The sequence below is a fragment of the Hemibagrus wyckioides genome, linkage group LG03 (assembly GCF_019097595.1).
Source record: "Hemibagrus wyckioides isolate EC202008001 linkage group LG03, SWU_Hwy_1.0, whole genome shotgun sequence".
Lineage (NCBI taxonomy): Eukaryota > Metazoa > Chordata > Actinopteri > Siluriformes > Bagridae > Hemibagrus > Hemibagrus wyckioides.
In genome coordinates this window covers 18,573,187-18,586,470 of record NC_080712.1, presented here as the reverse complement: position 1 = coordinate 18,586,470, position 13,284 = coordinate 18,573,187, and the positions used below count along the sequence as shown (strand labels likewise).

The window sequence follows — 13,284 nt, the reverse complement described above, 5'->3', positions numbered from 1 at the left end:
CATGAAGCCTTGATTTCAAATAAAATCAAAGGCAAGAAACAATAGGGAAGAAATGTGAAGTGGGCTTTAAGGGTAATCCAGGTGAGAAACAAAGGCAATATAGAAATGAACATCAGAAATGTGATATAAGTGATGTGTGAAGAAACTGGCACTTAATGTCCTGAGGTAAACATGATATTATCATGATTTTTCATGTAGAACTACAAGGTGGCTTTATGCACAATTATGTAACTGTATGAAATTGGTCCTGGTAGATAATGCTACATTTGGAGCAAAAGAAAGAGTATTACATTTCCCAACAAGAGGAGGAGCCTCAATGTACATTCATTCATTAATTTACCTCCATTTATCCTTGTCATTGTGCTGGTGGATCTTGAGCCTACAATACACACTGAATAGACAATCGCAAGACATCACGCACATCCATCATATTCATTAATACCTATGGGGAATTTAGAGCAACTTATCCAAATACTGACTTGTTGTTGGAGAGGGGTAATAAAGGAGGAAACCTGACAGGACAAGAGACAACATGCACAAACTCTACATAGTCACTCCACACAACCTGAGCACAAGACTGAACCAGAAAACCTGGAGATCTGAGATCTGTTACCCATTGTGCCACCAGTTGTACACATTAATTTTGGACACTGAACATATAGTTACAGTGCCTTCATCACCTTCATTAAACAAATGGTCTAACCAACAATAAAATTTAATGCAGGAAATATGCTGTACCTTCAATTTAGAAACTACTAAAACCTCCTTTATAGGCATTAACTTCAAGGCCATGGCTTCTGTAATATTTAATTACCTCACAGGTAATCAAAAATTTACTCCTGTAGTCCCTGTCATTGCCATTTTGCATGTCCTAGCCTTTAGATTACAGACAGATGCCTTAATATTCAACTATTCTGCTGAGGATCTCCTGGCTGAACTTTTCAGCTGTACATTGTTGAATACTTTATAAGACATCCAGGCCATGATGTACCAAAGATACTGCATGCCATGCCTTACAGATAAAATTCTATTTTTAAATGTTGGTTTTGATATTTTGAAAGTTTATCTGCAGGATATCGTTCCAATATTCATGTGGAACATACACTATTGCTCTTCAGTAAACTAAAGATGGTTCTGCTATGTTGTCTTTGGAAAGCTGTCAGCTTCCTTAATACCTGAAGCCATGCAAGAACATCATTCTTGTTTTGTATTATTCTTATGATAGACCAACCAACACAAATAATATCAAGTGCATGGTACTGCTATCCTAGGGACATCCTTCTCAGCCTTTCTACATGTAGCAATAGTATTGAATTTTCCTAAGTGTGAACTGATAGAAGTATAACCGTTTAGATGTACTTTGTATGCTCTCTGTGTGTTAGATGGACTGGTTATGCTAAATTGCCTTGAGTGTACAAAGGAGTGTGTAGAACTCCAGTGTAGGATCCACTTCAACCCTGATTAGGATAAAGTGGTTATAAAATATGAATGAATGAATGAATGAATGAATGAATGAATGAATGAATGAAAATTAAGTTACATGATATTCATGTAGAAATTCACATTCTGAATGGATCTACATGCTTATCTTATTACAATATTTGTGGGCAAGCTATATTCCCGAATAAAGAGTTTGAATGGAATGCAAAAAAAAAAAAGCCTCATGGAGAAAATCTCTGATGCAAAGTTCTGTTACATTTGCCTTATCAGCTTCTCTTTTGAAAATGATCTGACTAAACAACTGCTGTTCATATGACAAAACCCTTGTGCAATGTCTGGCAATTTTTTATATTGTGTTCACAGAGCTGAATGCCTTTAAATAACAAACACAATCATATCTTAATCCATTCTGACTCTTTGATGTATTCCATTGCGTTTTATGCAGGAAGTAAGTATGTGTACATCACAATATTTTTATGTTTTTTCCCAGGATTAAGCTGCTGAGTATGCATAAAGATGTATAAGATGCAGTGCAAGTTTCAGCCTAGAGCTATCATTAGAGCAAAAAAGTCCAAGACTGAAACATTACACATGAGGAGCTGTTCTGTTGGAGAGTTCATTTTAAGCAGCTGCTGATTCAACTTCCTCTCAATTTTATCAGCTAAATGCAGCTTATCTGATCCAAACATACATACACACACACATTCACCAACCACAGCTCAGCGGACAAGCCAAAATTACTAGTTGCTTTCATCTCATGGAGACAAAAGGTCCTCGACTGACTAAAGCTCGCTTGCATACCCAATGAGCTGAGACGTGGAGAGAACTTGATCCACCTGGGCTCGCTGCCCACACCACAAAACAGCAAACCACTGAGCCACAGGTGAATGGTAGAGTTGGCCAAGTGAACAGAAGCCTCAAGCACTACACAGGATCAGCAATGGCAGTGAACTATGGCAATGCCTCTTAAAGAAGACCAGACAGAAGAATGAGGAGAGCTTGGCCATTGTCCAGCACTCAACCCTGGTGCCAAATGCATAACAATGTCCAACTGACATCAATATAGCGGGTACACTTAAAGAAATATTTTAATTAGTAAATATTTTATAAGTAGACTCCTGCTCTGTATTTCAGCATTTGTGGGACATGATGTATGGAGCTCACAGATCATGAGTGTTGCTAATGGAAACACAGAAGACAATGTAAGGGTGGGAGTGAGGGAGGGTTTGTGTGTGTACTGTGTGAATTACTATGTAATAGCAAAGAGAGATGAGGAGAAATAAGTGGCTTTGACATTCTGTTAATTCAAAATCTGGTGCTCTCATGTTTCAACATGTGAATCTTGGTGATCCCTTTGGCCCCTCGGTACCCGTAACCCTGGTGCTGCTCCTCCAGTCACCGAGCACTGCTGCCAGATACTGAGCTGCCACTGGAACTGGAGCCGGTGGAGCTACGATCCTCAAAAACAGAGATCTCTATCTAAACCATCACAGTCAAGGGTTTTAACAGCAGATTCAGAATTCCATGACTAGTCTTAAATGCTGAATGCACATGATATGCAATAAAATTGCATTTTACATTAAATTAATGGGTTATGGACAGATTGGATTAAATATAATTAAGAAATAAAACACACCAGCATGTGTTGTTACAGGAAAAACAATTCAAGCAGGGTTGATGTAACATGGCCCAACAGAGTTTTATTCCTCTTATGCCACCATTTTGATAATTTAATTGTGATTATTTTTTAAAAATGTATTTATGTATTTAGTCATTCCCTCACCAGCACTCGTTTTTTAAGTTAATAAGACAAAAGTGCCATAGTTACTGAGAAACCTGAGGATCATGGTGATTATGAAATGTTAAATAATCACCTTTTAACAGAAAACGATATAAATGTCAACAATTATTAGATTATGTGGATCATCTGTTATTGAAGTCCCTGTAAATCAGCTGTTACTATAAAAACAACATTGTATTAAAAATAGTGCATTAAAAAAAATGTAGTTGACAACCGTAAATACTGTCAGAACCTGCTGTTTTAGAAAAATTGTATGCATACTGTCAAATTTCAGAATTAAGCAGTGTTTGGTATAAATTCCTTGTTACGTCTCAAATAAATCAGAAATGATTAGATAGACTGCTATAATGAAATACACTGCTATAATTAAATACAGTGCTATAATTAGATACACTCTGAACATTCTGAAAAACAAGTCAAGTATAATCTCTTTTACAATAGAAGGCCAATATTGATGTGTCTGTCTGTTGCTTCAAATCCTTGTGATGAGTTATTGGTGGACGATGTGGAAAGTCCTACAGTTGGAAGTGAATGGACATAGTGACAACACTGCCAGGCATGCTTGATGGTCCACTGGAGAGACTGTCATCTCCTAACAAAAATCACACCAAATTACACATTTTCAAAGATGGTTACTAGCATTTTTTTATTAGAGTACTCTACCTGGGGACATTTATCTAAGAACTAAGGCACATAAGTAGGAAGGCTCTGCTTTGCAAAGCACAATGGTAAAGGGGCAAATCTGGGTAATTAAGTAATTAAAATAATTAAAGGGATTCTTATTTTATTTATTTATTTTTTTAATTTATTTGCTGACATACTGCTAAATAAGGGTGTGATATTTGAAAATGCATAAATTAGTAGCATTTAATTAGGTTGGAGTCATTCACTTCTTCTCTCTAGAGTGCAACTGTCTCAGCACAAATCTCAACATGCCTTAAAGGCATCTGAGCCTGGATTCTTACCAAAGACAGCTTAGTTCATTCTAACAAAACCTTTGGACAATCACAGATGAACAGCTTGCCTTTGCAGATCAAATCTTGTAAAGATTGTGAAGATTTGCATCGCATATTGTCAGGAGCTCCAGGTATTCATCATTCCACAGCTAGTCTCCTGTAACTTACACTGCTAAAACCCTGCTGATTATCCAAAATGTAACAGCATGTCTGGTCTTCAATCAACCAAATGTACATAATACATCCTTTTCATCTCAGTCCACTGGCTCACAGAAGCTGCTTGCATGGAGTTCAAGCCTTTGATGCTTTCTATGAGATAGCTAGATAAATATGTAAAGGATACCACTCTCATTCCCCTCTCAATAGGGTCAGTGATAAGAAGTCCTCGAGGTGCATAGATGTTCTCATTCTGCTCCTGAATATACATGGAGATCTTCTTTAGGACCTGCATAGTGCCAGAGACAAGGGAAGGACATGATAAATGAGTTAACTAAATCATGCAATAGAGATGCTTTAGAGGGATGATGATGTGATATGGTTTCCATGGAGCTTTGAAGAGATAAAACATTGATGACACACACATGCACTTCACCACATAGTCACAGATAATTCTATCAAGGAGTGAGATGATATTATTTTAATGCTGATAAAAAATGGATTACAGCAAATGTCATTTTATAACTTTTCGGAAAGCTATTTTTAACCTTGTTTCCAAGAAGAACTGTAAGCATTTATTTGCACGCTATATTGGTTACACAATTTAAACAGCACTCAAGTCTAACAAGAGCTTGAGTTAATGTCTGTATGGAGATTTTCATATTGTTTTCTGTGTTTGTGTGTGTTTCTACCCACAATCCAAAAACAGGCAGGTATGTGGATTGACTATGGTACTCATTGGCATGTACATGTGTGTGCAAGGTGCCTGTGCCTGTGATAAACTGGCATTTATCAGGTGGTATTTATAGGCACTTGGGGTGAATTGTCCTGCTTTATGCCCTTGTACCATGGTAAGCTCCAGATTCATCCTGACAAGGATAAAGCAGTTACTGAAGATGAGGGACTGAGTGATGAATATAGCCTAATGAGGGCTTGTTTTAGACTGCTTTAGCATATTTAATTTTCACAAGTAAATATTGCATCAGCTGCCTGTCTGTTGCTTTCCCACTGCAATGAGATAAAACTAGTAAAGTCTTTTCACTTTACATAATCAGCTGTGAAAGAAAGCGAGGTGCTGATGTGAAGGTGCAGAGCAAAGGCATTATATACTGGTCTAATGAGTTTAATGAGAATGACCTAACTCTGCACTAATTTATGGCATAGATTAAAGGATTTGTATTTTACTGTACTATATGCACATTAATCTGTCAACTACAGGCTCATAATGAGCACCATGTTGCACATCTGAGCTTTGCCTAAAGACTCCAAGTAAGAGAATTAATGACACTGGACTCTTTGGTGATGATCAAATTCTATAACAACTACCAAGTCCATGAGATTCTTCTAAACATATATATTAAGCACCTTTGTTGAAGCTTAGGGTCATCATTTGCTGTGTGAAATGTCTGTTTTAAAACACACCATAGATGATATTGTCCTATCATTTTGTTAAACATCTTAAAACACCACATGCAGATCAATTATTCTGCAGAAAATTACTTACAGAAAACATCTTTTTAATCTCATTATTTACTTTACATCAGGTCCCACTAGAAATGAGATTAGGATTTGATCAAGTTTTCGTTTGCTTATTTTTGCTTCTGTTTGTTTTAAAGCAAAAAGATTGCCACTATAAAAGGAGATTTATGCTTATGCTTCACTCATGTGTCCCTTGAAACTAGATTAAATTAAATGCTTATGTTAATCTCCCTCTATCCCCTTATTAAGATTTAAAGTTTGAGAGAAAGAACTCACATATCACTTATTACAATACTTCAAGTGATCTTAAGCATACCGTAGTTGTTCTTTTATACATTAAAAAAGACTTGTTCTTTTTCTTAGTTTCTTGACGTGCTCAATTCTTTGTCTTTGATGAGGAAGATGCTTATCATGGTAGCTTTGAGGGTACGTGCCATCCGTCCATGTCTATTCATGTGTGGCCTTCTGTCAGCTGAGGCAGCAAACAAGAATATTCTTCATGGGTGGCAGTTTTATCATTGTTTATTTCTAAAGTGAGTGTGTTAAACAATGTACTGCACAGGTTAATGAGATTCAGCTGATGTGAAAATCAGAACAAACAAACAAGACTGCTTCTGAAATTTCTAAGCAAGAGAGAAGAGATCAAAGAAAGAGGGGAAAAAGGGCTTGTAGGAACAATATGTGTTTATTTCATCTTTGTTCCATCTGAATGAAGAGCAGGTAAGGCAGAACTGGACACGTTAATTAGCTGCCTTTTAAAGTTGGCCATGGCACAGAACTCAGAAATTGAGGTGCAGCCACTGGCAAACAGGTGCAAGCACTTCAGCATGGAGTCACAATGTGAACTTGTAGGTAAATGGATGCATTTGTAAGCATGGCTGATCTGAGTACATCAAACATCAGAACACCTTTTGACGTGCATTCATAAACAATTTCCGTCTGCTCCTCTGAATACATGTGTGGTCACACTTGAGTGAGGTAGCGGTAGCACGTCAAAACCAAAATTCAATCTTTAACAAAAACATTGCAAGCTTTGAATGACTGAGGTTTCTGTTTCATCAAAGCGGGCTATGTGCAAGAACCTGAGCAGAATGATGGTAACTGCTGATTGTGGAGTAAATGGGTAAAAGGAAGAACATCTTGATACCTTCTCATATCGTGTCTCCATGCAGAGGAATATAATGTAAGCTGACACACAAGCCAAGCAGCCCTCCAGGTAAGACTGACCGCTGATCTTCTCGGCCTCTGCGTAGTAGTTATTGAGCGTCTTCACGGTGTCTTCAAACAGGGTCCGCTCGATCTGCAAAAACAACCAATTCCTTGGTAAAGAAACATATGCCGATACATCTCAAGCCACACCGTCCTTCCTGCACTCCTAAAATATCTGTGCTTACAGTTTATAGACACTTTTACTGTTGGAACCAAGTCCAAACACTACATGAAAAGAATTAATTTTGGAAATTTCCCCACTGTGGGACGAATAAAGGTTTATCTTATCTAATATTATATTATCTTATCTTAAACTAAGAAACCTACTAAGAAAGAAAGGAAGAAATACACACTGCCACAACCTCTTGAGAATGTAGATGTCAATCATATGTCTGCTGATGTCATCTCAGCCAAAATGGTCATCAAAAACCCACTCTGTGACCTTTTCTGCAGTCTTTTTTATTCACATAAACTGGTAACTATAAATCTTCCAAGCAGTGCTTCTGTGCTATTCTGTCTGTGTGTGGAGCATTTATCATCTTTGTCATATTTTATAAATACTTCAGTGGTTTTACTCCAGTGATGACATGTGTAAAAATCATCTAGCTTGTAAATATCATTCATCTTTGCTTTAGTTGCTACAGTTGAGATACTATTAGACATTTACTTCCTTTTAGTAACTCATATAAAAATGGATAATGGGATAATAAGCATTTTTTTTATACTTGTATTTTTTATAATTTACAAAATGTGCTTAGCTAGTGTCCATGGTAATGGCATGTGGACATTAAGGACATTAAGACCATGTCAGTCAATATTACAATATTGCAAAATAAATATGCATTGTTCAGAACCTATAATGGACAACTCATGGAAAAGTTTCAAGGATAAGCAGCTAAATGGATATGCAAATATTAATGGAAGAATAATGAGTTTTTTAATTATTTTGATCATTTCCAGATAGAGAGAGTTTTTAAAGTGTTATGTTCTTATTTAACAATGCACAAGGGTTGCTAAAGAATATGTATTATTTATTTATTTATTTATTTATTTATTTACGTACTTACTTATTTATTTTACATTTTATTTTCCATGCTTATTTGTAAGTATTTGACACAAAGGGCACCTCAATCATGCAATCACGCTTATTGTCACCTCTCTGATCCACCCACCCTGCTGCTGAGTTCTGCTGGAAGTTTGGTGTGGAACTTGCAGATGGTGCCCTCACTGTAGTCCCTCTGAATGAACACCTTGGTGGCTAGTGAGGCAGTATGCCTCAGATCCTGAAGGTTTTGAAGCTACAACATACAATAAAAATACACATTTATTACGCATATGCACACAAAGTATAATTGTGCACAGAGAAAAATTATAAATGTATTCACTCTTAGTGTTTATTGGCATTTAGAATATGTCTAGGGGTTTCTTAAACTAGTAAAAATTTATGTAAATATGTCTTAATGCGTATTCAGAATTCAGCCGTGAAGTCTGGTCCATTAATGAAGCAGAGCATTTGTATAAAAGAGTCCCAAATAAACACACAATAAAAAATCTAGACCTGTGTTTTAATAGCTGTTTGAATAAACGATAGGCACTACATATACTGATTGTGTGAGGTTTCTACAACACAATATTCACCCTTTCTTTCTTATAAAAAGGACAGGATGTAGCAGAAAACTAATATTTTTAGCAGTGAATTATTCTACCAGTGATGGCTACAGGCAATTTTGAATAATTCCCTAAATTGGGTATAAACTGTCTGGATTTTAAGTCTACGATGTCTCATTTCCAACAGTGAGCATCATGCGCTGCACATATTATAGCATTCAACTGTATTAAAGAATGAATAAAAAAAAACTCATGTTATTTAACTAGCAGTGCCCTGGTGCTGATATATTAAAAAGTCTTATGATCATCGATTCAGTGCAGATTTGATTTTCAAACTTAAACATAATCTTTTCTTGATCAAAGCATAACTGTGCCATATTTGTTGTTTGACTATAAAATATGATTATATAGTGCCGTATGTTCAACTACTGAGGAGAACCACTTTTACCTACACGTAAGTTCTTGGTTAAAGTATTATTGCAGCTACAAGCAGTGAAAAGAGCTCAATGCCTTGCTGAAGCCCTGGTATAAAATCCCTACGCAACCCCACTGGAAATTTTATGAAATTGTTTAATGAGTCAGCTGAGAGCTCGCCAAAATGAATTCTTCTGTTAGGCCAGGATTCTACTGTCTGTAGTCCAGATCAGCTCAATGGATCATATAAAGAAATGGATTTTAATAGATGCCCAAATCAGATTAAACACACACTCAGCCATAAAAAAATAAAAAGATATGAGGCCATAAGAATAATTCTCTTATAGATGCTGGAGCAGCGTGTCTGTAGATAATGTTTATTTAACTGAACTGAGGTTATACTATTGTATAACACATCCCTGCATTATACTATTACAAATTAGTTAGAGAAGAGCTTTTTATAGTTTCTGGATTCTGAATTTTGAAACATTGTTCAGAAGCTTTTCAGTGCGGATATTGAAATCTGAAGCCTTGCAGGTTAGATGGCTTTGAGAGGCTGGTGTTCCAATGGACTGTCTATAAATCTGCTCATGTTCTCGTGTGTTTTTACAGGCCACCCATTCACCAAGCATCCAGCACCAAATCACAGCTTGGCAAAGTAAGTTCATGCTGAAGCCAGCTGAGGGTAAAATGGCACTAACATTACATTCTTTACTAAGAACTGTTGCTACCATCACACTTTAGGATTTATACTCAGTAATTTTAAATCCACAGAAGCCTCAGAATCGTGATACAATAGCCAACTACGTACTGTTCCCTTAAATTTCTGGAAGGCACAGATGTTGGTCATGGATGTTACAAATATAGAAGGGAAGCTCTGTCGATGATCAAGAGCAGCAGTATGCAACAGGACCACTGGGGTGAATGATGCTGGATATTATATTGTTGCTATGAAGATTAGTTGATTCCCCGGTCATCTGTAGATGAAAAGAAACTATTTTTCCGGCCCCCTCCTGACCTATCCATCACACAAAATGATGCACAATCTTTAGTTCCATAGCATCTTCAAGCTGTGTGTGTTTTTATGACTTTCAGTTTCAGTGCAATAAATTGCACAAAATGGGTGCTTCACCATTTTCGGATTGAGCTGATGAGTGGCATTAAAGGCATTTGTTGTTTGCACAGTGTGAGCGCCTCTGTTGTGAGGTTTCATACAGTGTGAGCAAATTTATGATGCGATTTTCACTGTCATGTTGACAGAACAAAAAGAAGAGTCCATGAGGAACCATTCTGTACTATAGTGCACCTGCATCAAGGTTAATGAGGATGGCTTCCTAAAGTTGCATGAACAATAGTTTCTATTATGTGGCAAAAATAAGGTGAAACAGTTTGAAGTCTAAATAGCAGGTCATGTGTTTTGCAATCCATAAAGTGCAAGAATCTCTTCCAATACTAGAAAATGTTGCTCTGTGTTTGTGTGTATATACTACATTCTGCTTCTTTAAAACTGAACTACTGGGCAGCCTTCAATAGTCTTTTTATTTCCTTTCAATGAACTTAATCAAACAATTATTGCTCATAACACTAATTCAAAGCAGGCAAAATTCCCTACATGCACAGTAATGCAGCCTTAAGCCTAATGAATTCAATAACATGGATTGGTTATAATGCTCTCTGACTCTGTCCTGTAAAAGTGGAGGTAAATCTAGGACTTTTTCATTTAATAATGTAAAATTAATTAGCTCATGACGCACAAGAATACCAAAAACATAGTCAGTAGTCTACCAAGAAGAGATTTTATAACTGAAATGATAAGGAAGTAAAGAGACCTAGAATTAGAACATTTCACACTGAATGCAAGATTAACCAGTGGACTGAAGGAGGAAATATTTGGCGCATACAAATTATGCACTGAAATATGCATGGCAGAAACATGCTGCATTGCAGAATGTGAGATACTCTAGAAAACTGCGTTGGACATAATGTAGGATGACACGACCATAACAAGCCTTAAGGCAAAGTGTGAGAATATTGTTTATGGCAGTTGAGCATTTTCCAACAAATGTTTGCTTGCTTTGAGCTATGAGTAATCTTGAAGGCATGATTGCACACATCTTCAATCGCTCATCTTCAGAATTTGCTTTATCCTGGTCAAGGTTGAGGTCCATGGAGATCCCTGGAACACTGGGAATATGGTCTGGAACTGGATGAGGTGCCAGTCCACTGCAGATCACTATGCACACACTCATTTGCACATCTTTCACACCTCTAGGGTCACTGCTTTGATCCTGAGCCTTGGTTATTGTCTGTGCAGAGTTTCACAGTTCCGCCCCATGTTTGCTCAACTTTCCTCCTTGTTATCCAGTATCATCCTATTATCCAAAAAAATGCAAGTAGGTTAACTGGAAATCCTTAATTACCACTACATGTGAATGTGTGTATGCATGGTGCTCTCCAGTGAACTTGGGTCCAGTGTTACACTGAAAAAGGATAAATTGGGTACAGAAGATGAATGTATGAATAAATAAATAATCAAATGAACATAAAAACAAGTTTGTGGATGTATAATTAACCATCTATCTTAAGCTGACATGACCAAAAGCTTGTGGACACCTGATCATCACACCCCTATGTAAGCCTTCCATAAACATTTGCCAAAAATTTTAAAAGCACACAACTGTATAAAATGTGAATTTGCTGTAGTAGATCTCCTTTCACTGGAACGGGAGCCCAAAACTGTTCCAACATAACAAATCTCTTGTGCACAAGCGAGCTGCAGGAGTACAAGGTTTGCCAAGGTTGGAGCAGAAGAACTCCTGAGAACTTTTATGCACCATAGATAAAAACAGCTCTTCATCAATACAGAACCTTAAAACACTAAAGACAACTTTATAATACTTTGTAATCGGGATTTAAGTATCAGAGACCAGCGTGATGGGTTATACTATCAAATCCATACACATGCCCAAACATAAACACTTAATAACAGCAACTATTCAGGAACATTTAGATAGCAGGGGTAAGATTTAGATGAATGGAATTGAAATTCCCATACAGGTGAATAAATGGTTGCTTATTTACATATTTTCTGTATTGATCTTTTACAGGTTATTAATAACTTGTTTACATCCTGTTTACATTTTAGAACCTGTTACTCGTAGTTTATTAAACCCCAGGATCATGACATCACCATCAGTGCTTCAGACAGGACTCCCAATGGAGCTTCCGGTCATGTGATTAAAGTCAAAACAATAACAGGTGCGCTCTGTCTGAAAGCTGGACTGTAGTTTGACAGCATGAGTTTAACCTCTCGGTCATTTTTCTTTTTACAAATGACTAGAAATTCTATCTCTGTTTGGATCTTACTGTAGAACTGTAGAAGAAACTAAAGACACATGCATTGAAAACCGCTGTCCGCAGTGCTGACAGTTCATCAGAAGAGTTCCTCCATTAACACATAAACACACACGAGAACTCTATTCGCACACGTATATATATATATATATATATATATATATATATATATATATATATATATATATATATATATATATATGTCTGTGTGTGTGTGTGTGTGTGTGTAAGCTGCACCTGCCGTAGCCTTAAATCACAGTGCTAGTTATAATACATTACAGAACGTACCTGGAACATTCCGCTTTATAAATAGCTTCCTCGTTCAACTTCACAGAAAAACAATAAACACAAAACGTTTCTCCTCTACCGTTCTCTACCGTTAAGGTTTCCCCCTGCCATACAAATACTAAAAGAACCGATGCCGACGCATACAGGTGTCGCGTGTGTGTGATAAACGGCATCTTACCTCTGTCGCCATGTTGCCATGAGCCGGAGTCAGAGTCAGAGCTGCTCGACTCGCGTGAGGATAAGCTGAGGAGGATTGAGTCAGGCGCGCGCGCGCAGGGTTAAAATCCAAACCGTGTGCGTGCGCGCGCGTGTAGTGCTAGAAAAGGAAAGGTAAGAACAACGATTCAACGAAAATTGATTAAAAAAAAGAAAAAAAAGACAAAGGGCTACATATAGCGTATATCCACATAATAATTTTCTTTTGCAATGCGCATATTTAATTAGCACGTATAGTACTGACTTAATGTATATAATAATTGTTTATGTCCTGCTGAATCACTGAATACTGTTTTTTTTTTACAGTGGTGTGTAAGAAATAATGAACTGCAGGTGATCTCCTGTCACTGTTATGATGAATAA

At 36.9% G+C, this 13,284-nt stretch overlaps 1 protein-coding gene across 2 annotated transcripts; it reads right to left on the bottom strand.

Annotated features, from left to right (window-relative positions):
- Nucleotides 1-345: 345 nt before the first annotated feature.
- golga7bb (golgin A7 family, member Bb) lies at nucleotides 346-12,983 on the bottom strand. 2 transcript variants are annotated; one of them, XM_058379510.1, is made up of 5 exons: nucleotides 12,884-12,983; nucleotides 8,214-8,339; nucleotides 6,980-7,132; nucleotides 4,541-4,642; nucleotides 346-2,919 (listed from the first exon to the last, which is right to left on the bottom strand). In XM_058379510.1, exons 1-5 carry the CDS (start codon nucleotides 12,893-12,895, stop codon nucleotides 2,836-2,838), a joined length of 477 nt encoding a protein of 158 aa, XP_058235493.1. In that variant the 5' UTR covers nucleotides 12,896-12,983; the 3' UTR covers nucleotides 346-2,835. The 2 variants fall into 2 exon arrangements, with proteins under 2 accessions (XP_058235493.1, XP_058235502.1); XM_058379519.1 differs by lacking the exon at nucleotides 12,884-12,983 and adding an exon at nucleotides 12,706-12,872.
- Nucleotides 12,984-13,284: the final 301 nt, after the last annotated feature.